This window comes from Sprattus sprattus (assembly GCF_963457725.1).
Source record: "Sprattus sprattus genome assembly, chromosome: 1".
NCBI classification, from domain to species: Eukaryota; Metazoa; Chordata; class Actinopteri; order Clupeiformes; family Clupeidae; genus Sprattus; species Sprattus sprattus.
In genome coordinates, this window is record NC_137920.1 from 60,509,050 (window position 1) to 60,533,837 (window position 24,788).

General features: G+C 40.2%; 1 protein-coding gene across 1 annotated transcript; it reads left to right on the top strand.

Moving 5' to 3' along the window:
- On the top strand, nucleotides 1-24,308 carry LOC308378570 (beta-1,3-glucosyltransferase-like; the record flags this gene model as incomplete). Its single annotated transcript, XM_080855509.1, has 15 exons — nucleotides 1-124; nucleotides 1,885-1,931; nucleotides 2,408-2,438; nucleotides 3,334-3,443; nucleotides 6,209-6,285; nucleotides 7,278-7,389; nucleotides 14,567-14,703; nucleotides 14,848-14,911; nucleotides 16,705-16,833; nucleotides 18,434-18,503; nucleotides 19,437-19,550; nucleotides 22,383-22,482; nucleotides 23,211-23,330; nucleotides 23,626-23,770; nucleotides 24,144-24,308. Exons 1-15 carry the CDS (start codon nucleotides 61-63, stop codon nucleotides 24,306-24,308), a joined length of 1,485 nt encoding a protein of 494 aa, XP_080711635.1. The 5' UTR covers nucleotides 1-60.
- Between the last annotated feature and the right edge of the window lie 480 nt (nucleotides 24,309-24,788).

Consider the following 24,788-nt stretch of genomic DNA (forward strand, 5'->3'; position numbering starts at 1 on the left):
CTTTCGAGGATATCGAGTGGCAGTGCAAACTCTGAAACAACCGTCACTCCACATTACGTTATGACATCTGACTGCTGTTGCACATGGTTTACAAATATATGGTGCTGCTTTCTTCTTTTGCTCGGTAAGTGAGACTGTGGTAACGTTATAGGTTGCATCGCCAAGTCTTAATTACGTCATGCCCATATAGTTCCAGGAAGCAGTGGGTAACAAAGATACGATTTGGAGTTCTTCCAACTGCAAGAGTTAGGCTACGCATGCTGCAGGACTGAAAATCAGCGGAGAAGAAGCTTAGAGGAACTTCATTAGCAAACACTTCTGAATGTGGACATTTCCGCTCCACTTTCCTGGCAACAGGATCTATCTGTGCTGTTGGCTATTGTCTACAATACAGTGCAATACAGCCTAACTGCCGGTGTTGTTCGTTAGAGGGATCATTTGCCGAATCTTTAGCTTAGTTAAAGTGGCCTTTGTTGTGTTGGTTCTTAATAACTCAGACCTGACGTATTCTGATATTTAGAAAGTCGAGGAAAAACAAACAGCCTTGTGTTGATTATTGTTAGCACTACGTCATCGTTAGTATTTTTTAACTGGTTAAAACGAATTTTAAATTGTGTTTTTTTGTAAGTTACCAGATGCAGCAGGCTAAATATCGTAAGACACAACAGCTTCAACTCGACAAACTGAAGAGAATAATAATAATATTAATATCAAATAAACGCATAATAATAAAAACTGAAAAATAACACAATTCGCACACCCAGAACAAAGCTAAACATTCTGTGATGGTTTCCAGGGAAAGATTGTGACTGTAGCTTACTGTCCTACTAAGTATGGCCAATGTAGTGTAGACCTTTACTGTAGTGCAGCCTGCAGGTTGTCGAGACACGCCAAAAGTTGAGATGCTATTCTGCCCATTTATTTATGCAGCCTGTTAACACGGCATAAACTCAATATCATGTAGATTCCAAGTTAAAGCATATTTTAATTGTGAAAGAATGTGCAGGTGTTCATTAAATGCCATTAAGATGAACACTGTTTGCATTTTAAATCAGTTACAAATTGTATGTTTCTTGCTCTGTGTCCAAATTGTATATGTTTTTGCAGGCCACTTTTCTTACTGTTAGTGTTAGTGTTGGCTGTATTATGATCAAATAAACCATACAAAAGACTGTTTAAGGAAGCTGCATCACTAAATCATTATGGGAAAAACAAACCCCACCCCTGAAACACTTAATGATCCATCCTTTACTGTATGTATGATGTTCCATTGGGGAGAGTCATGGGAATGTCAGCAGAATGACTTAGAATGGGGGGTAGTTCTGCTGTTGAAATACTTCCAGGTTATTTTCCCACATTTCCCAGAGTGCCATATGTATTATATGTCTGTAATGTATTGGTTGCATTGCATTCTGGGCCAATGAGCCGGGCCGGGTTGTCTTTCCAACTTCTTTCTTTAATTACCTACAGTTGGATTTTTGAACATTGCTGTGCACTATTCAGTCAGACAAGAGGATAATAATGCTCACATACTTGAGCACCTTCATCTTTTTTTCCATTGAAGGAATTATAAAGCCCTTAATCGTTTGTGTGGAGCTGACACTGAAACTTAATATCCGTGCACACAGTGCTCCTGTTAAAGGGTATTGTTACAGTGGCAACATATTTTAATGATTTGCTTTCCATTGGAGCAACAACCATTTGGCACCAAAACCACAAACTTTACAGTTGCAGTTTTGAGTTTTTATAATAACACAAGGCTCAATGAGGTCTTCCAATGATATTTGGTATCTGCATTGTTTTATCCCTAACCTACAAGCCATCATTTCAATTGCTTCTTTACTCAGGAATGACAGATGGGTTTGTCTTCCATGTCTTTTACAGGCCTACTCTGCTGCACTGGCAGTAGTGAAAAAGAAGGCACAAAACAGGTGAGGGCAATTAAAATAAACTTTAATTGAATAGGGATTAATCAGTCTGAAAGTTGTCTGAAGTTTAGACAATCTGTGGTTTCTGGAAATGTTTTTAAATGCTTTTGAATCAGCCAGCAGTTGAATAGAATAGCATACGTTTAAAAACAGTGGCAAGTGTTTTTTTGTTATCCACTTACTTCGAGAGTTCCCCCCTCTCTACAAATGAGGTGTTTGTCCAGCCTTACTTAACTCGTTATGTTGTGCTATGGGCCTTTATAAAACTAAGACTTGAGTTATGATCAAACTGTTAAATGGGCATTATTGAAATGTTGTAAAATCCAATTGATTTTTTCTTCATTACAGACAACAAAGCTTATACGACAGAACAGATGTATGCATGTTAAATATTAGTTATCATAATAATTACATTTACTGTTTGGGGGAAGTGTTTTTTACCACTTGCAGTGTAATTTTCTTATCCATTCCATTATCAGGTGGAAGAGCGAACATCGGACAGGCAGACAGGTGAGAGAGTACTAGCATTCCACTGCTTTTTACAATATTTTCCAATTCAACAATTTTACAGTTAATGTTACAGTCTCAATTGTTTAAGTAATTTTAATAAGTAACTTCAGCCTGTGTTAAGCATACCGTGGCTAACCTAGTATTCTTAATGTTCCTTGCATAGCATAGTTCCTTGCAATAAACTAGCTAAATTAATCAATCAAGTTTTTCGCGAAGATGCCCTCAGGTGAACATACATATTTTCCTCACATTTACCACATTTTTTAATTCAAAGGTTAAAACCACACAATGACTATTTCTCTCTAGTTTTTTAGTCTACGATTTACAGATATGGCTAATAATGTGTCCCAATCATCGCAAATGGACACATTTAGGCTCTGATCATGTGTATAAATAAAATATGAGATTTGAAGCTGGAGATGTGTTGGTGTTTTAGAATCTGTTTTACTGGTTATAAACATTATGACTTCACACCTTTTGTAAATAAAACTTGGCCTAAGCTGGGCATGATCTAGTAGATTCAAGGCAAGCAAGAATTAGCAGTATTTTGTTAAATGTTGTTGGCATAGATTTTGGCAAAACGTGGAACAACTATTTTTAGAAAACACTGGAATTTATCTTATTATTCACAATAGAAAACTCATGACAATCTTTGAAGGTTGGTGCATTGGCAAAACAAAACCCCAAACTTTTCTGCTGAACCTGAGCTCTTAATTTCCAACAAAATTTGATATTTCTCCCACCTCTTCCTGTACCCCTATTAATCTCTTTCCCTGTTTTGTTTTCTACCCTCCTTTGCTGTTCTGTTCACCCTGTGACTCCCCAATGTGGCGTATCAACAATGGATAGGGGGCAGTGTTTAATCATCTCTTTTGGTCCCACAACTTCCCTCTAGAGTTAGACCAGGTCGTGTTTGTCATCCAGAGTCAGAAGAACGCACACCACGCCCACTGGGCAGAGCAGCAACGCCAGGACCTTCTCCATCAGGCTGCCAGCCTCCAGCAGGTACTTCAGCTCTGACACTGATGGGGCGTGCATCATGTGTCGTAGCATGTGGTCTCCACTAGAGTATTCTTTAAGGAGTTCACAGTAGAATAATCAAATTGCAATTGACATGATGTGTGGATACCAGGTGATAATAATTTCGATTTGAATCCATTAATCAACGACAATTTTGTGAAACGGGGGTCACCATCAGAAGGGTCAACAGACATGGTGTTATTCCACTGTAACATTTGTTGTTATTTTTAGTACAGGATGAATGGTAGAAAGAGTATCTATGATAGTATTTGTACTTTTAAGAAATGGGATCAATCTGTATTGACTGTACAAGAAAAATCAGTTCGTATTCCACCCTGATCATGGCAGTGATTGGATAAATGGATGAGTGTCCACTTTTGAACACACCTTAGTTTTGTTGTGTTTTTTTGTTGTTGTGTACAAACTACTCAGTGAGACCTAATCAGTTTTTTCATTGATTTGCTGAATTATGTTGCTCTCTATTTGACTGCAACCATATAACCAGAGGGTGGCAGTAGCCCTGTCCATTTTAGCGCTGCTCAGTAGTCTCCCCATCCCCGATCAGTTGTCCAGACTAAACATTGCATCCGACAAATGTATAACAAGAGTTCAGATACAGTACAATTTAATTTAAAGGTGAAGTTAAAACCTTAATGCTGAAGTGAAGAAAATGTATCTACAAGGTGACTACGTAAACACACTAATTGACAGTGCAGTACCAAAGAGGTGAGTCAGTCCTAATCCTGCGTCTGACATTTGAGGTGATCATGTGAGCACAGAGTCACAGAGCTGGAACAGGGTGAACATGCATGGCATGGTTACCCTCCACCAATCCTGTATTGACAAAACAAGCAACAGATTATGCCCTTCCTCCTTGTACATCTAGGATGTTATTTCTGTCATTTCTTATCCTACATGACCGATTTTCTCTGACAGAGGCACTGCGGGTGTGAGTGTGTGTGTGTGTGTGTGTGTGTGTGTGTGTGTGTGTGTGTGTGTGTGAATCCCCTCTGGTGACCTGACAACACCACCTGCTGCTCCAAAGACGGGGCTGCTCACCAGGTGTCGTCAGGTTTTTGCGTCAAGAGACAGTGTAGTGTGATTTTCTCTTTGACGTAGGCCTACTTACCTTCTAAACACATACCCCTTGATTGTGTTGTTCCAGGATTTGTTCATTTTGCTTTCTCTCTTGTTTGCACTGTCAACCGTGAAACAATGTACTACTGACTGGAAAGAAAAGACAAATCTGAGAGGACAAAATCCTGTTTCTGTCTCCCTACAAAGATTAACATTGACATGAAACAATAGAAGAGGCTATCCATTTGTATTTAAAAACGTGTTAAATCGTGTGTTTTTTTTTTTTTTACTGTAGGTTGATACGGGATAGTTTCATGCACATTTTGAACTTGATGTTGAAAAACTATGATAACTAAAACTGTGACAAAAATTTTTGAAGACTTAAATGATAAATGGAACTGTATTGAGCAATTAGATCCAAAGACATGACATATCCACTCTGCTTCAAATGCAAAATGTTCAGCTGACTCTTTTCAGTGTTATCTAGCTGTCCACTGGGATCACTGCATATTCATGTTGTACTGGATAATGCACCTAATTCCATCAAGCCAATATTTTGTTTTTGTGTTAACATTTTGAAGTTTGTTAACCACTAGTTTTGCATCTAATTTCAACACAGTTCATTGGTTGAATGGCTATAGGGGTAAAGTAAGAATTTGTGCTTTGATACATTCCACTATAAATGTTTTGCTATTTAATTGCAACATTCACATTAACTTCAGATGTGATTTGGGTTTTGTGGAATGAAGAGCAGCTTCTTGTTAAGGTATCATGCATTACACAAACCAAGTCTGGTCCCTTCCAGACAGTGGCAGACTCTGCCACTATAGTAGTAGAGTGCTTGCTCCATCAGTATGCTGACAGGTCTTGTATGAAACTCACTGCTGTAAGTGCTGCCTCAAGGGGAGCAAAATGAATACAACGAACAAGGCAACTTACTCTTGACAGCATACATTTACATTTACATTTAGTCAATTAGCAGACACTTTTGTCCCAAACGACGTACAAGGGAGAGAACAGTCAAGCTAAGAGCAATAAAAACCTGGTGTAACAATAAATACTACTTTACATAAGAAATAGAAAAACGACATAGAAAAAAAAAAAAAAGAGTGCAGGAATGTAACTGCTGTGAAAGTCAAGGAGCCAGTTAGGAAGAGAGGTGCTCTCTGAAGAGTTGGGTCTTCAAAAGCTTCTTAAAGGTATAGAGGGACGCCCCTGCTCTGGAAGTACTAGGCAGTTCGTTCCACCAACGTGGAACTACAAATGAGAATAGTCTGGTTTGCCGTTCTTGCACAGATGGCAGTGCCAGACGATGCTCACTAGACGAGCGCAGCATCCTGGATGTAACATTTGCATACGTATTTCCTCCCACACACAGCTTCTTATATCCAACCCTCATTTCAAAACAGGGTTCCCACAGTCATGGAAATCCTGGAAAAGAAATGGAAATTTCAAATGTAATTTTCCAGGCCTGGAAAAGTAGTACAGTTCTAAGTCCAATGGAACTGATTATGTTTTTGTACGGAATTTTCATTGAAGGTTTTTTAAAAACTCACTGAAAAGTTTTGAAATGTTATCAGTGAAAATGGGTGGGTGGAAAACTACAGCTTTTACATCTTTGAGTTGTCGTGTAATCTGTCATTGTTGTTTTTTTGTTTCGTTTTGATTGGCAGGATCCTCCCGTTGTGTTGTTGCTTCACGAGCTCTCTGACTATGATGGGAACTGGAGCATTCTGCCAGTCCTGCCCCTGTGAGTACTTTAGTTTCATGCGTCATGTGAAACTATTCTTGAAAAGAATGTCAAAACGGTGGACCCTTCATAATCCTTGCCTCACTTCACTGTTGTGTCAGACCTAATTTGGATTAAACTGTAGAGATGTTAGTCACAATATGAAATGCAAAAATACAGGCCTGTCAATAGTCCAGCAGTAGAATACAGAAATACAGAATGACTAGTTCATCATACTAGAACAAAGTTCTAGCCTTCTTTGCTGATCATACCATCAATAATAGACTGTATACAGTCCACACAGGTCATACGATCAATTATAGACTGTAAGCAGTCCACACAGGTCATGTCCTGGGAACTGTCCAAGCACAAGATTAAGTTTGTATGTTTTCACAGTTCAAATTGAAGGAACCAGGATATAAGATTTAGAGTTAAAAAAGTATATGCCATAGTCAATAATTCAATGTATCTAATTCCTAGTTTTAATGGTTAGTTTAATTTGGAGATGTGTGAAATATAAAACTTCTCATGTGTGTTCTGGACCTGGCCTGCATGAGGTGTGAGCTAGCTCTCAACTTCCTCCACGGCCAGGGCATAGTCTCTTAGGTTCCTCAGCCTCCTGCATAGATTTTGAGTTCTTTGATCAAAGCTTGAGTTCAGACACCCCTGTGCTCTGTGCAAGCAAATGGGCCTCAGAATCCACGACTCTCAGGTAATAATTAGCATTAAGGGATGGAGCTATGGGGTGACACCCCTTGCTTTGCCAACAGAAAAAAACCTGTATTGTTCCAAAAAAAGACAGAATGAGATTAAGGAGAAGCTGTTTGAGTGAACCCTGTCTCTTTTTCTCCCTTGGCTGGCCACCATTGTATCAAGATTAAAGCATATTAAAGCCTGTTTCATGACTGATCAAATCCAAGACTGGGTCTCTCCTAATATATGGTATAAAATGAATTACTATTAAAATCCTTCCTTTGACTCAGTATTTGTACCGTGTACATTTCCCCCTTCAGCCTTTCTACTACTTTTGGGAAAAGATGCTTTTGGATCTTTTTCATGGAGGAAGTGACAGTGGTGAAAATTCCAAGGCTTCTACAAGTCCTCAGCCGTTTTGATGCTGGTAAGGTGAGGTATGCTCACTTTGAAGGCATATTCCTGTTTACATGTCTGGGTTGTTTGTGGTGGCCTGAGAAAGTCCACAAATCACATTACTGTATTTTCCAGACTATTACAAAACAAAATCTGTTTATTGACCGCAACGGTGTATTAACCGCACTTAATTAAATGTTAAATGGTTCCCTAAGCTAGAGATGGCTATCATAGGATAGTTAAAAAGCTAACTACAATAGGTAGAAAAACCCTCTGGGTGCTTGTGGAGGTTGATATTAACACAAGTTCATATTTCCTTCATGGTACAGTTTTTCACTGTTGCTAATACCCGTTTTTCAAAACAGTAACGTCTTTCTCAAAACTGCACACAGAAAATTGAAAACCTCACACACAAAATGCTAAACCTGACACTCCCTTTGCAAGATGACTCTTTGCTATCAAATCTATTAACTGTTCACAAAATGGAACTCGTGTTTTCATTTGGTACACACAGCCATATTTTCAAAACACACACACATACATTCATTTAGTACACACAGCTAAGCATTTGCTGCACACTACCAAGCATTTACAGCACACAGAATTGAAAAATTGAAAACACAATCATCGAAACACACCATATGAATGACAATGACTCTTTGAGCCATTTCTCCTTTTGTAAAAAATATCAGTATAGGCCTACATTTTTCATAGTCAAACATAAAACAGCAATACCGTTGTTCTCACAAACCATATTTACAATTTCAGTCTCCTGTTCCACCAAACACTAGATTGTATTGACATAAAATTGTATACAAAATGCTTATAGTTTTTCTCAATTGCTTACACACATTTTTTGAAAGCATGCCTCGTTTTCTCAAAACTCTAAACACAAATCCCAAAACAATTAACAAAAAATGCAAAACCCTTTATATCTCCTGGAAAATGCTACTTTGCTTTCAAAAAATATTGAAAGTGTGTTTTCTTCCTCCTTCACACTATATTCTATTGATATGCTGTAGTACAGTACACAAGGCAAACAGATTTCGTACTTGTTCTCCATCCTGAAGGTTCTAATGAAAGACCATGAAAACATGGTCTACCACAGCGGCCCAAATGTCATTAGAGATGACCATTTTCCTTCTTCTTTCTCCTCCTCCTCTTTCTTCACCTTGTCCTCATTCTCTTCCTCCTCCTTGTCCTCCTCTTTCTTCTCTCTGTCCTACTACTCCTCAACCTCCTACTTCTCCTCTTCTTGTCCTCCTCTTCCTCCTCCTCTCACTCTTACCCCTCTCCTTCTCTGGTTGTCGATCTTTTCAAAGTTTTCAATAGTTTACCAAACAAAACAGAGGCTCAAGACACTTTTATGGTGCTGTCCTCACTGCAAATTGGTCAAAAAACCTGAAAGTTTAGAGATTTGACTATTTGTGTCTTGCAGGTTGATGCTTTGAGATTTTACTTGAAAATTGTGTGCAACAACAGAACTTTGTGTACACTGTTTTCACAACAACGTGATGTGTAATTGACATCAGTGTGTTCACAAGGAAAATCGGACTCTAATGTAGATAAGGGAATCTTAAGTATTTCCCACTTGGGGCGAGCGATTGATACATGACGTGAAGGTTGTGCAGATTGTGCCGAATTTTCGCTTTTTACTTCTTAACAACAGTGAAAAACTGTAACATGAATTCATTTATCACACACTAGCAACATCCAACTGTGAAGATGGTTCCGTAAGGTAGATATAGCCAGGTTAACTGTTAAGATGTTTCCCTAAGCTAGAGATAGCCAGGTTAACTGGCATGAGACCTCTTATGTTTTACGCCCCTCATAGGGTTTGACTTTCTGTAGCACTCCATTCAAAATAGTCAGGTGGGAATAGACAACACCTTTTACGTTGAAAGTGCGAATCTATCCCATGTTGATTTTACTGATACATTAATGGGAATCATATGTAAAAGAGGGAGGGAAAGAGAGAGAGAGACCCACTCACGCATTACCAGGCAGATTTACTGTGCGTGTTACTAACTTCGTGGCACCAGAGTATTAACTGCAGGACTGCAATTTCTTTGGGGCAATCAGCTAACAGCCAAAATAGCCACACTGTATTCTAGTTGGCAAACTTGCTAACAAAATGATTTCCTCAGTGAACAAGCTAACGCACACTATTTTAAATATAGCCGCAGGCAACGATGAAGGGGCCAAGCATCCCAGCAAGACATGGTTCCCATCATACCTTAAAAACACAGCTAAAGTCCTGCCATTTATAAATCAAAAAGATGCTGAAAAACTGATCCATGCCTTTATTTCAAGCCGGCTTGATTATTGTAATGTAACTCTTACTGGCCACCCGAAAAAAACAACTGAGACAATTCAGCTTATTCAAAACTCTGCAGCTCCGCTATTAACCAGAACCAAGAGGAGAGAGCACATTAGTCCAGTTTCAGCTGCTCTGCACTGGCTTCCACTAACTTTTAGAGTTGACTTTAAGGTCCTTCTCCTTTTATACAAAGGCCTTAATGGGCTAGGACCAAGTTACATTGCAAACTCCCTAGTCAAATACTTGCCTTCAAGAACACTGCGATCATCACATGCTGGTTTATTGGAGGTTCCCAGCAACAGCCGTAAGAAAATAGAACGTCCTGCCTAAAGACATCAGGGAAGCCAGCTCGCTTAACATCTTTAAAAGAAAACTAAAAACGTACCTCTTCACATTAGCCTTTAACTAGCTACCACTTTGCACTATATACATATATAAATTAGGGCTGTCAATCGATAAAAAAAACCTAATTATTCGCACATTTCGAAATTAATTAATCACGATTAAAAGTTTCTTCTTTTTAAGACTAAATCTTAAAAATGAACGAGTAATCGTGTCAGACAGCGTGTTTTAAAGACACTGTTCTTTAATTATTATTATTTTGAACACAATGGTGCCCCTCGGCCGTCAATCGTAAGAATTTTCCCCTGAAGCAATTCGAATCACCTCAATCAGCCCACTGTCCTTAACTATGTTGATGGGCCAACAGTCACCGGCAGCCCATATGGTAACCTTTTCACGGACTGGTCTAGTTGTTTTCCTAGGGAAGTCGTTGAGTGTGGGTTGGCGATCATCTAACCTGGGACTGCTTTCTGTCGGGTGCTTTCCAATAAGGTGATAACTTAAAGACAAGCTGCTTGTGTGATAGCTAAGTTCAGCTTGACAAATGCTACGTACAACTTTAGTTTTGTCGATTGTTCTGTCATTTTGGCTCTTAAACAGAGACTTCCCACCCAACAATCCCTCAGCTATCTCCATCTTCAAATACCGCAGAGGTTCTCAAACTTTTTCTGTCATTCCTCACTTTGAACAAGGGGGGCTTTTCAAGACAAAATGGTAGGCCAAGCTTAAAATTGTCAATTATTGAAATAACCTCAAGCAATAACAAATAGCCTCTTATTTAGGTCAGCAAATTATATTGCAATGTATATTGCTTGGAGTGATTTCATGTTTCATGTTGTAGTGTATTTCTGCTATGGACTTGTCAAATGGCTTTTTTTTGCACAACCTCAGGAAGGGTTCCGGAGTGCTTGAACAAGTTTTGTTTTCGAAAATTAAAATGACGGCCATCAGGATAGCTAGCTAAACTGAACAGTTCCACTTTATCACAAATGTAATGTTAATGTATTTCAATGTACATTAAAATGTACAATACTACATTTTTGCACAGTGTGGAGCGTAGACCCTTTCACATTTCACTACATTTGTTGTATGTGACAAACAAAACACTTAAACTTGTAATGTCACACAATTCAAGATACATTTAGTTATTCATGTTTGTTGGGTAGTTGGCTAGTTATGCATACTAGGCCATCTGTGGTGAGTCAGAATTGCAAACTCACCACAGATAGTGAGCTATGTAGTAGTAGTAGATGCACAGTCATGGACAAAAAAATTGGCACCCCTTTTGTCAGATAATGCTAGCCTGACGATGTCATACCCATAATTTGAGTCTGATACTGCTCCATTGAGCTGTGATTATGGGGCATGTTTCAACGAACCAGGGAAAAAAATGCCTCTTCGCTCAATTGGATACCTAGAACCAATCAGAGCAACGTAGGATGACCATCTGATACATTAAACTTTTACCGGATCTCGTAGGAAGGACGGCAAAAACATCTTTTCGATCGACAAATGCCTTGATCGCGTTTCTCTGTTCCTCTTTCAAAATGAATGCGCTGTCAATATCTGTAAGATATGCATGCTAACGCTATACTTATTAGCAGTGAGGCTAGCTAGCTACTATGTGTTTCAATGGATTTTTGGTCTAAGCGTTAGCAGTAACCTAATAGTCTTGAGCTTCATCTAAGACTTACAATACTCTGCAACATTCATGTAGCACATACACAACTAACCGAGTCAATGTAGACATAAAAAAGTCGTGTAGATAGCTTAATTCACATAAAATATTTCCCACTAGCAGGCTCCTGAGATGCCGCCATCTTGGTACGATTTCGAATCTACCGTTAATTCAACTCAAGTCGTTGGTTATTCATATGTCCATCAGCGTATAAAGCCCACCCTGTTAGATCATTTTGCTGAAAACTGATAATTTCTCCCTAATGGAGCAGTGCCAGACCGAACCTCCCAACCTCAAATGTTGTGGGGTTTGGTCTGGTATCCAGGCCAAGATTACTTCTCCCAGAAAATTGTTGCAATGACAAATGCTTTGGTATTCACATGTTTACTTATTTTGTTTGCATCGGTAAAACACACAAGAAATGCCATACCTGACTTGATCCACTTCCACTGGGCTGGACAAAATGATTGGCACCCTCAACTTAATATTTGGTAGCACACCCTTTGGAAAAAATTACTGAAATCAATTGCTTCCTGTAACCCTGAATGAGTGGTTACCTCTTACACCTTGACACCTCTCTACTGGAATTTTGGACTACTCTTCTTTTGCCAACTGCTCCAGGTCTCTCATATTTGAAGGGTGCCTTCTCCCAACTGCTGTTTTGAGATCATGCCACAGGTGTGCTATGGGATTTAGATCTAGACTCAATGCGGGACACTTCAGAACTCTCCACTGCTTTGTCTCAACCATTTCTGGGTGCATTTTGAAGTGTGCTTTGGGTCATTGTCCTGCTGGAAGACCCATGTCCTCTGACGGAGACCCAGCTTTCTGACACCCTACATTGCGCTCAAACATTGTTTGGTATTCCTCAGATTTCCAGATGCCATGCACACAGTCAAGGCATCGGGTTCCAGAAGCAGCAAAGCAGCCCCAAAACATCGGTCCACCTCCACCATATTTGACTGTACGGGCCGTGTTCTTTTCTTTAAAGGCCTCATTTTGCTTTCTGTAAACTGCTTTACCAAAAAGCTCTACTTGGATGTCATCTGTCCATAGGACGTTCTGCCAGAATGATTTTTGCTTCCTCAGGAAAGTTTTGGCAAACTCCAGTCTGACTTTTTTATGTCTCTGTGTCAGCATTGGAGACCGTCTGGGTCTCCTACCATAGCATCCCATTTCATTCGGAGGCAACGGATAGTGTGAGCTGACCCTGTTATACCCTGTGTCTGCAGGGCAGCTTGAATTTGTTTTGACGTTATTCTAGGTTTTTTATCCACCATTCAAACAATCCTTTGTTGCATTCTGTCATCAATTTTTCTCTTCCTTCCACATCCAGGGAGGTTAGCGACAATGCCATGGGCTGTAAACTCTTGATGACATTGCGCACAGTGGACACAGGAACATTAAGATCTCCGGAGATGGACTTGTAGCCTTGAGATTTCCCATGCTTTTTCTACAATTTTGGTTCTCAAAACCTCAGACAATTCTTTGCTCTTCTTTCTTTTATTCATCCTCAGTGTGGTATACACAGACACACAACACAAATGTTCAGTCAACTTTGTTCCATTTTAACTGGTTGCAAATGTGATTTCCATATTACCACCATCTGTGACTTGCCACAGGTGAGTTTAATTGCAAATAAAAGGAGCATTACATGCTTGAAATACAATTATTTCTTACAATTTTAAAAAAGGTGCCAATAATTTTTTCCAGTCCACTTTTGGAGATTTGTGTGGAATCATGTCAGATTTGGCTTTTCTCCTCTGCTTTTTTGGGTTGCTTCAATGCAAACAATATACATGCACATGTGAATACCAGAGCATTTGTAATTGCAACCATTTTCTGGGAGAATTGGTACAGAAGTGCAGGGCTGCCAATATTTTTGTCCATGACTGTATGTTACTCTATATTTCTAATGGAAACTTAAAGACAACATAAATTGTTCTTCCTTGAGCAGATCTCTCAGCATTTCCCTTTCTCCTCTTTCTGCCGCATTTTTTTTATTTCGATTTGCTTGATGGTATTATTATATAAAAATAGTCAAAGTGCAAAGCACACTGGGAATGTTTACTAGCCAGGCATGCCACATCTGCACGGCATTAGTTTCTGATACCTTTTCAATCTGTGCCTGTAAGAGGCCTGCTGCCTCCCAGCATTTGAAGCAGAGCAGAGGGTTTCAGTGTGATGGTCATACTAGGAGAGAGGTAGGTATCAGTTCGGAAGTGTGTCTTCCATCAGCACGTACAAAATGTTCTCCCACTCAGGATGTCATTTTTTTCAGTGGAATGGGGTGGTCTCCCATATGATTTGCCACAGGTCACACTGTGCTTCTCAAGGTGCACAGAGCCACAGGCAAGACTGATATCCCCATCAGCAGGACTTGCTATTTAGGAAGGGTGTAAATTGAATGCAGGATACGTGTTTTTTGAACAGAGACACTGGCGATGCGCAAATGCATGAATCTGTCTACAGAGAGCCAAATGATTTGGCATCAACCTGATGTGCAACCGTGGGCAGCTGTGATATGCAACTAACTACAAAATCAGAAAATATATTTTCTTACTACTATGAAAGACAACAGATATATTGACCAAGCTGTAGAAGTACTTGGAACCACCACCAGTTTAATGGTTCGGTCTGCAATTCTAATCCAATACACCGTTTGTCGAATTCAGCTAATTGTCTTCTAGCAGTCTGTTCTGGGTGTGTGTGGTGTTCGAATATACTGCTTGGACCGAGCCGTAAACAATTCCAGCCAATCAATAAAATGTTAGGAAGGTTGTAATTTGTTACCTGCACCTGGAGTTGTATATATGGCCATGATGACCAAATACTGCCTAACCATAACCTTCTTTCTTACATTTCATGTTTAGGAATGGTTTCTTGGTAGTCCTCTCCACGACGATGTATCAACTATTATACACCACTATATGTTCTTCGACGACCCCTCCAATTTTAAGTACCCTGACTTTACAGCTGGTTGGGCGGTGAGCTGTCCTTTGCTTAACAGGTTAGCGAAAAAGCTTCAGTTAAATGTAATGTAATGTAATGGCTGTATGATTAGAGAACAGGTGCATTATGTGTTTTGGTCTCCCATCCTCCTCTTTGTTGCTTGAGTGCTTTTGCCACCTACCACCTACTGTTCTCTTCTCAGGCTGGCGGAGCGAGTGAACAGTGAGTCCCCTAAGTCAGACTTCACCATCGACCTCAAGCATGAGGTGGGTGTGCATTACAAGTGATCTTGGGCCAGAGGCTGTGAAACTCTCTGTCTCTCTGTACAGTGCCTTGCATAAGTATTCACCCCCTTGGATGTTTTACCCTTTTATTGCTTTTATAAATCAATCATGGTCAATATAAGTTGGCGTTTTTGACAAAAAAAAAAAAAAAAAAAAGCCCTCTTTAATGTCAAAGTGAAAACAGAACCTTTTCTCTGAGTTGATCCGATTGATCTTTGGTCTTCATGGTGGTACCTTAGCCAGGAATACTTATTACTGAATACTGTCTGGACCTTCCAGACACAGGTGTGTGTGTGTGCGTGTGCGTGTGCGTGTGCGTGTGCGCGTGTGCGTGTGCGTGTGCGTGTGAGTGTGCGTGTGCGTGTGCGCGTGCAAGAGAGAGAGAGAGATAGAGTGCCATATGGGCTGGGCTTAGTTAACCTGCCATGAGCATACCAAAGTTTACAGAGGCTTGTCCAACCACTCTTGATTAAAATGATCAAATGTATTTATCAACTTGTTATTCGGCCTAACCTTTGACATTTCAATTTGAGATGGTCGGTACGAACTGTGTGGTTACACAACAGCAGAACGCCTGTTATGTTCTGTTATGTTCTGTTATGGAAATATCACATCAACCCAAATCAGCCAGAGACCTGAGAACCGGTTATCCATATACTACTTGCTTTCATCTACGTGGCGATCCAAAAAAAGTTTCATGGGTTTGTGCCTCGGCTGGTATTGTTTGAACTCCAAACACTCATCTATATTTGCATTGTATTCTGAAAAATATGACAGATGGCACAATAGAAAAATCATAGGACATTGATGAACAGTTGATTGGTGGGAAGAGCGATCACCACTGTATAAGAAACATTGTTAAGTTAACATTATTATTACTCGGCTCATGGGCCGCAGCATAAAATGGAGATGAACAGCAAAGTTCACAAAAATTGGCCTCATAATTTAGCATAAACCTTGCAGTGTTCCCCAAACTGGGGTAAGCAAAGGGACATAGAGGGTACGCGGGGGAAAAAATGTCTTGCATTTTCAAAGTGAAACAAGCCATTACATTTTCAAAATGACCTATAAATAGACATGACATCTTAAATGGTCTGAATATGCCAGTCGCAATGGCAAAAATACACTCATGTATGTACATTGTAGTGTTCAGTCAAATAAGACACTGCCAAAAAAAGCTACAGGTAGTCAAAACATTCGGCACAATGGTTAGCTCCCTCGTCAGAATTCCACTCACTAATGGCCTGTTTAGAGAAGTGTGAGCTCATTCCGGTTGCTGCGCGAAAATGGATGAATGGTTAAAAAGAGATAATCCCCGGTCCAGAGAGACACCAACCGTTACTACTTTCTGCCTTTTTTGGGGTACGGAACTGTAAAAACTTTGGGAAACACAGCTCTGAGGGACACAGCAAAAAATAAAGAAGAGCATGGTGAACATCAGCAGCAGGATGGTGGTGAAGATGAAAGCCCTCTCAGGAGACAAACTGCTTGCCTTTTATCCACACAATTTCAGGAGTGGACGGTCAGCCAGCTAAACCCAGATGCTGTAGCACTGAAGGGGTGCAGATGGGATTAACAACAATGTCAATGAGTCACATGTCTGTTCTCTCTGACAGTGTTTGTTATTCAGAGGCCTTCAGCTGTGTCCCTCCGCCAGAGTATGACATCTAAGCCTTCACGCGACCTGCTCTATTCCTTTATTCCAAATGTGCTGTTTATTTGACTTTGCTTGTTTTGGTTCTGCTCCGAAGTGATTATTTCCTTAACTCCTCTAGATTGCCCTCTATGTTTGGCATGAGGGAAGAGGTCCCTCCCTAACCCCAGTCCCAGAGTTCTGTGGTGAAGTATTCGACTCAGGAGTCACTGATCACTGCGCCACTGTGGTCACCAATCTGCCTACCTGTGTATGTATTTTTGCTATACACCTGATATAGAAGACATGGTATGTGTGTATGGATGTTTATATTTGATGTAGCACTGCTGTTAGACCATTGTAATATGTTCATGTATAAAATGTATAAATAAGGTTCGCATATAGACCTTATTTAAATTTTAAAGTGTATTTGTATCTTTGTAAGTCAGCAGCATCAAGTTTGTCTACTTCATATATGGTCATACAGTGTTTAATTTGTAAATCAGGAGTTCCCGAAGCATTTTGCATCCTGCCCCCATGCACACTTACACGCACACACACACACAAACACACACACACACACACACACACACAGACACAGGTCGGTTTGACTTTCTTTTTTTTTACAGAACTTCTTTTTTACAGAAAGAAAGTCAAACCGACCTGTGTCTGTGTGTGTGTGTGTGTGTGTGTGTGTGTGTGTGTGCGTGTAAGTGTGCATGGGGGCAGGCTGTACATGAATGGGCCTACATGGACATGGTGAATGGTGCTGCTATGTGCCCCTGTGTGGGAGACAGAAAGTGTGTGCGCGTGTGTGTGTGTGTGTGTGTGTGTGTGTGTGTGTGTGTGTGTGTGTGTGTGTGTGTGTGTGTGTGTGTGTGTGTGAGTGTGTGAGTGTGAGTGTGTGTGTGAGTGTTATGTTATGTCAGCAGATCTATGTCAGCAAAAAGCAAGATAGATTATGTTGAGTTGGTTCATGTGCAAGGAAAGTGAGACTCATTGGAGTCCTGGATTGTTTTCAAAGGACAAACTGCCATCCGTGATCCCTGTGCACTCTTTCTGGTTATGCTTGCGCTAGGTATTTGCCTGTCATGGAATCACTGAGAAGAGACCTGTATAAACTTTTGGGGGTGCGGGGGGGGTGCGGTGTGTGGTTATCTAATATTCTGTCAAGTTGATTCATTAAATGATTTGCCATCAGGACAGTAAAAATAAGTTACTTAATTTTAAGTTATTTAAAAAGCCCCCCAATGACCTTTACTGCCTCAGTCCCTTAACTGTGAACATACCCAGACACCTGTTCTCTTGTTTTTCTGAGGATCATTACACTTTTCAGTCTTCAAATATTCACATCAAATATTTGAGATGCTTATTGCTGGCACATAACCGTATAATTAATGTTTAAGGAAGGTAGGAGTCATTGGATTTTTTTTTGTACTTCTTTTCACTGGCTGCCTTTTTTGTAATGACATCCTGCCAAATTCCCTTCATGGTATCTCTGGTTCTTCCAGTGCTGCTATTTTTCCTGTCGTTTTTTTTTCTTCAGGATGGTCTTATCTAAATCTCATCTCCTGGGCCTTGGGCCTTAAATAGGGTAGACAAATGAAACCACTCACTATCACTTCTAAGCTTTACTATGCCTTGATTGAATTCCTTGTTGTGATAAGCAAGAAGCCTGCGGATTTAGATATTCATTTTAATGTTGTATTGCTGCTCTTTGATGAGTGCAAGTTTATGGCAGATGGAAGTACTTCACCTAGAATGCTCTTGCATTCCTTGGCTTCTCAGGTAGCTTCTGTTCTCACCTGCTTTCTTTCTCAGTAAGTTTTCTTTTGTTGATGGATTCCCTTTGTTGTTGTCTCTAACTTTAGGGAGAGCCAGTGAAACAGGAGGAGGTTTTTGTTGCTGTGAAAACCTGTACGAAATTCCATGGCGACAGAGGTAAGTGAAGTTGTACGAGGAAAAACAATACTTGTGCCCACTGATGTTGCTGTTTGGCCCAGACCCCGTGCTCCGTGGGATCGGGGTTTACTGGTGCACCATCTGTCCATGATGGCGGACGGGCATTTGGGTTGATTTGCCATTACCATCTCCACCTGCCATTTAGGATAGAGAGGGAGTAATTGTGGTTCAGTTGGCAGCATTATAACACTGGTATCCAACAACAGACACTCCGAGAGAGAGGTGCTGGAGGAAAGGTTAATCATAACAGAGAAACTTAGATTGCTACAGTTTGCACTGTTTTTGTGGTCCTTCCCTGCACATGTCCTGACTGAGATTCCCAAATAGGTATGTTAGAGTAAAGCATAGTTATGCGCCGTGTTGCCTGCTTTTATCTGGACTGACGCGGACTCATCAAACACTGTCACACTTTTCCATCCATTACTTCTAACATTTGTTCTTATTTGTCCTCAGGGCTCATAGAAATTACTGTAAAAATTAGAAAGTAAATGGGAAATTTTGGGATATTTCTTTTAAAAGCCTAAACTCTTTGATGTTGTTTTTTGTCTGCTCTCTGTTGAGGCTAAAAGCCTGAAATGAATGAAGAAGTCGATACTGCTAAATGGGACTGATGTTTTTTTGGAATGATGTGGAAAACAAGCTAACAAACTGCCCCGCCATGACAGTGATTTACATAATGACTTAAATGATTTCATTTTTTTATGTTTGGGTTTTTACAGGGATAGTGTTTATATGTCTACCCTCACAACTAACATTCATTTTGCTAACATTACTGGAGAGGCATAATGAGTTTCAGCTCATGCAAATCAGAGATTAGAATAAACATGTCCTTTGGTTTAATGTTATCTCTCTCTCTCTCTCTCTCTCTTTCTCTCTCTCTCTTTCTCTCTCTTTCTTTCCTCTCTTTCTCAGTCCCTGTGGTGAAACAAACATGGGCTAGAGATGCAGCATATCTGGAGTACTACAGCGATACAACAGACCCCTCTATACCTACTATTGACCTGGGGATTCCCAATACTGAACGAGGTATAGGGTCATATTTACAAGTACATTTATTTGTTTTCTGAAATACTTTCATAGTCATTTAAAGGGAAATTTGGGATTTTTTTTAAAACGGCCCTATTTTTAGATTTTTTTGGGGTAAAAAAATGTTTTTACTAGGGACACAAACAAAAGAAATCGATTCAGTATTGAGTTAGAATGCTAGAACTGGCAACAGCAAAATGGTTATACAATGGAATCCAATGGAGCAGACATGCACATCAGAGCAAACCACCTGATTTAGACACTGACAGGCATGTTGTGGTCTGACAACTTGGAAAAGCGATACACACCTGTGCATGCAATCAATTGGCCTCTCGTGGTGCTGAAGTGGGCACTCAAAGGGGAACCCCTCCCTTGTTAATCCACTACAGGCACTGAGTGGGGTGCTATGTCAGACACCGAAAAAACAAGAACAGTTTAAAGACTATGTTTGATTTGATTTGATTTGTTTATTTGATGAAGAGGGACAGTGTGCATTAATAAATATTGAAATGTAAATGCACCCAATTGTAGCCAAAAGGCTAGTTTTCATTAGCAGTCTCCCTGCCAGAGTGAAACTGGCTAAAGATAGGGAACAATTACAGCATAACATTGAGGAGGGGAGGAGAGAAAAGACAACACCCAGACTATGCTCCTAGAGGAGTACAGTGTGGGAACAGTAAAAAACACACCTCAGCACATAAGCACATACAATACATACATGAATACAAAACACCAGAGCTACATGAAAAAGCTGCCACTTGCGTTGGCGCTAGGGATAGCCAGGAGTCTAATGACATGTACCAGGACATGACAAACACGATACAGGCGAAGGCGTGGGATGTGACCGAAGGTGTCAGCTTGGGGTGGGTGACGATGTGATCGCCACTACAGATGAGTACTTGCTCTGACTGCCATGCCATCGAGCCTGGCTCTTTGGTGATGCGGTCGGAGTGCATGTTTGGCACCCTGAAGACCCGGGTTTGAGTCCGGGTGGGGTAACCACGCTCTCCCTTTGTGACAGACTAACTGTACAAAGGTTTTTTTTAGGTAAACAGATACAGGTGCATCTCTGTAGGGATCCTTTTGATTTATGAAGATGCAGGATGAGTCAGTTCACTTCTTCTCAGTCCTTTCTCAGCTGAAGATAATAGCTGGCTCAATTGGCATCAGTGAATAAGTTGCTAGTTGCTACAGGGCCACACACAGTCCTGATGGCCTGATGTTACTGAATGAAGAAAAGAAAAAGACATATTGTCCTGTGTGCCTCCTGTAGTTATATTGAGTAAAGCATCAACAAAGTTGATTTCTGTAATTTGGTATCATAGATAGCTTTCTTTGACAAAGGGTAGGACAAAGAAGTATAGCACAATTCCTTCCTGTGTAGCTGAACTTAAATGAGAAAATCTTCTTTTCACTGTTGATAGGTCTACTGGAGATATTATGTGGTGATATGATATGAGCACTGAACCATGTCTAATCGTTTTTGCTGTATAATGAGGTGTGCTTTTTTTCTCTTCTTAATCATAATTCTTTTCCACCTGCCTCAGTCTTTGTAAAGACCCTTATCTCCATCTTTTTAGTATGTGTGGCTGCAGAGGGTTTGTTTACCACAGAACCGTTTAATTTGAAGTTAAATACCAGGGTCCTGTTACACTCCAATCGGCATGGCATTGAGTTCATCTCATGCCCAGGTGGCCTCGGTAAATGGTGTGTAAACACCCAGGGTTTAGTTCCCAGTTCCATCGAAAAAAATCTCATTTGGTTAGGGCCTCCTAAATTGATTTTTTTTTTTTAATCTATATTTTCGACCTTAAAGCGTAGTGACATGCTCATACATCTTGGCGATCAGCTTGCTACATTGGTGTTGATGGCCAATCAGCTTGCTACACTGGTGACGATGGCCAATCAGCTTGCTATATTGGTGTAGGGGTTCACTGTTGAAACTAAAATGGAACACATATGTTTACGTTTATACCTGTGCCATGTACCATGTCGCCATGAATGATTGCAGTTTAATTTAGTTGTCTCTCCTATAATGATTGAACAAACACTTAGGGTATTATATTTGTTGACCTTTTCAAGTGTTTTGGGGGGCTTGTATTTTTTATGTTTCTGTATCCTATCATCCATTTCCATATGGGTTCCTTAGGGTATTAAAGGTGTCATATTTCTCTGTTTTTCTGGCCTTCCTACTCTCCTTTTTTTCTTATTTCCTCAGTACATTTCACTCTCTTTATCTTACCTCTGTAATGCTATCTCTGACCTTTCCCATTCACTTTTGTGTCTGTGCTGTCAGATGAAGTATATTTGCTTGTCTGTCTCCTTCCATGGCATTCCTGCTGTGTGCCATCTCCCTCTTCCCTCTTCGTGTCACTTGTTATCTCTCTCTCTATGTTATGTTCCATTCTCTCCCCCATTGTGTCTCTGTCTGTCTGTCTTGCCTTGGTAGTGTCATTCATGAAACAGCAGGTCGCCTCCGAAAGGTACCAGTAATAGCTTGAAGAAACTTATCACAGTGTACTTGGAGTTAATGCATAGATCACTCCTCTGACTTTACTTTATGTTATTTGTCTCTTCATCTTAATAGTTTAAAGATGCTATTTTTGACGTATAGTTGGCACTGATATTAGCCCTCTAACATGCTAACTGGTGTCTTTTGGCGATATTGTTGTGCTGTGAAGGCATTTCTTATGTTTTTGTTGGGGTGTTCAGACCTGAACCGCAGAACATCTTGCATACCCTAGATGGCTAGTGGGAACGACAGGTGTGTTTATCTGTCCTTCATATGACCATATTCCATGTTATATGAGAATGCATTTCCTTATATTGCAGGGCACTGTGGTAAAACTTTTGCCATCTTGAAACGCTTCATTAGCAACAGCGTCCCAGAGTGCCACTGGCTAGTGATTGTGGATGATGACACGCTGATAAGGTGACAATCAACACTCATGGTTACCCACAAAAGAATGTTTTAGGTCTTTATTTAGATGATGGCATGATCTTTTGAACTGTGGCATGAGTTTGTTTTGATAAATGATTAAGCTGTCTGGTAGAGAAATGTAAAACACTGACTGTAATCCACAAAAGTCCACAATCAGCATATCTCATTTGGCCGTAATTATATTGATGCATAATAGCTCTCTGTAATCAATGCAAAATTATGCTGTGTTAAAACATTACATGCACAGTCATGCACTGACACTCAATTCTATTCTGTATAACTTCTCACTTAAGATTTTAAATATAGCCTAGGTTTTTTTTTTACTTCAGAGGGTGAATTTACACTGGAAACGCTTACTAAACAAATTATGCATTCACAGTCCCCAACATTAATAACAGATATTACTGATTCTGAAACAAGCTCAGACTTTGGTGAACTTGAAATTCAGGTACGCCCATGCAAAGCACCATGACCAAGATATTTGATGCCTGTTGTCCAGAATTACAGGTCTTAAATGCAATATAATACCCACCTCTTCCCAAAAAACCCAACCCATGCTGCTGTCCTCTGGTGTTCCATGTATTTTGTATGTCACTCTGGATAAAAGCATCTGCCAAGTGACCAATATGATTAGATAACTAGATTAACAAATGTAATTGTACTTAATGAAGAGACAAAATGTTGATGTTCAACTCTAAGGCGAGTCTCTGTGTCCTCAGCCTGCCCAGACTCAGGAGGCTCCTAAGTTGCTACAACCCCAAAGAGGCAGTGTGCTTGGGTGAACGCTATGGTTACGGGCTGATTCAGAATGGCTACAGTTACATCACAGGTGGAGGAGGGTAAGGACCATACCTTTACAACACAATCATACACACACCGACGAACATACATACAAACTTACAATACAAACACACACACACACACACACACACACACACAAGGAGTTTACTTTTAGTACTTTGCATTAAAGTTCATTGCAAAGAAATATTTTTTGTTTTATGTTACTGCTTGTCTTGTCACGTTGCATGCTTAAATTGACATGCAGAGTATTTGTCCTTTGCACTGCCAGTCAACTGTTTACCACGCATACCGTTTTTATTAATTTCTTTTTATTCAACATTATTCTGTTGACAGGATGGTTCTCAGCCGAACAGCAGTGCGTAGGATCTTCTCCGGTGGCTGCCGGTGCTACAGCAACGACGCACCTGATGACATGGTGTTGGGGATGTGCTTGAGCTCTCTCCGAATCCCTGCCACGCACAGTCCTCTCTTCCACCAGGTGAGGTGACTGAGGGGCTTGATATTGGCATGCTTATTAAATCATACATCTCCCCTACTTACCAGTGACGCACTTAAGTGATATATTTAGCTCAGATCATACACATCAGTAGTTGCAGCTTGTTCCAGTGCACTCTTTCCAGGTCTGATAACCTTGACTTTAAATTTACTTTTGTCATTTTGCCATGGGTTTACATAAAAGGAGACTTGAAATATTTTGACCCCAAACCTTTTTAGGGAAGTCTTTGAATGAGGTGTGTGTTTGTATGTGTATACATCTCTCTGTCTGTCTTTCTTTCTCCTTCGTAAAAATATAGTCATAGCTATGGAATTTCAGATTGATCTAATTTTGTCATAAATTTTTTCCCCCAAAGGCACGTCCAGATGACTATCCAAAGGAATTCCTTGCCAGATTGGAACATATCTCTTTCCACAAACACTGGAACATGGATCCTGTGAAGGTCTACAAGCGCTGGCTTATGGACACAGCGGGGGAGGGACGTAAATATCAATCGAGACATTTTAAGGAGGAGTTGTAGAAGAAATGTGTGAGAAGGAGACCTCCACCCATAGCCGTGTAAATGAGACTGCTGGGGTGGGTGTGTGTCTGTGAGAGGTAGAGATTTTGGCCCAAAACTCTATCTGGTATCTGTATGTTTCGTTGTTGCTATTCTGCTCTGCTCAAAATTTCCAACACTTTGCACTTCACACCTTCAATAATAAATGAGAGTGTGCCTTTATATTGTTGGGGAATTTTTGTGTGATGATTCAAATTTCTTGGTAGCCTGTTACATCTGTAAATGATGCTATGCAACACAGAACACATTGCTCTTGCATGATAACCAATTTAACATGAAAATGTAGGTTTGAAAAATAAATTTGTACTATGTTGAAAAGTATATTCTGTCTCCTTTCTTTCAAACTTTCATTGGGGGTTGTTTACTGAAGCTCTTTTCGGATTAAACATTAAACTAAATAAACATTAAAAAAATAAACACACACTGAGGGCTGAGAGGCAG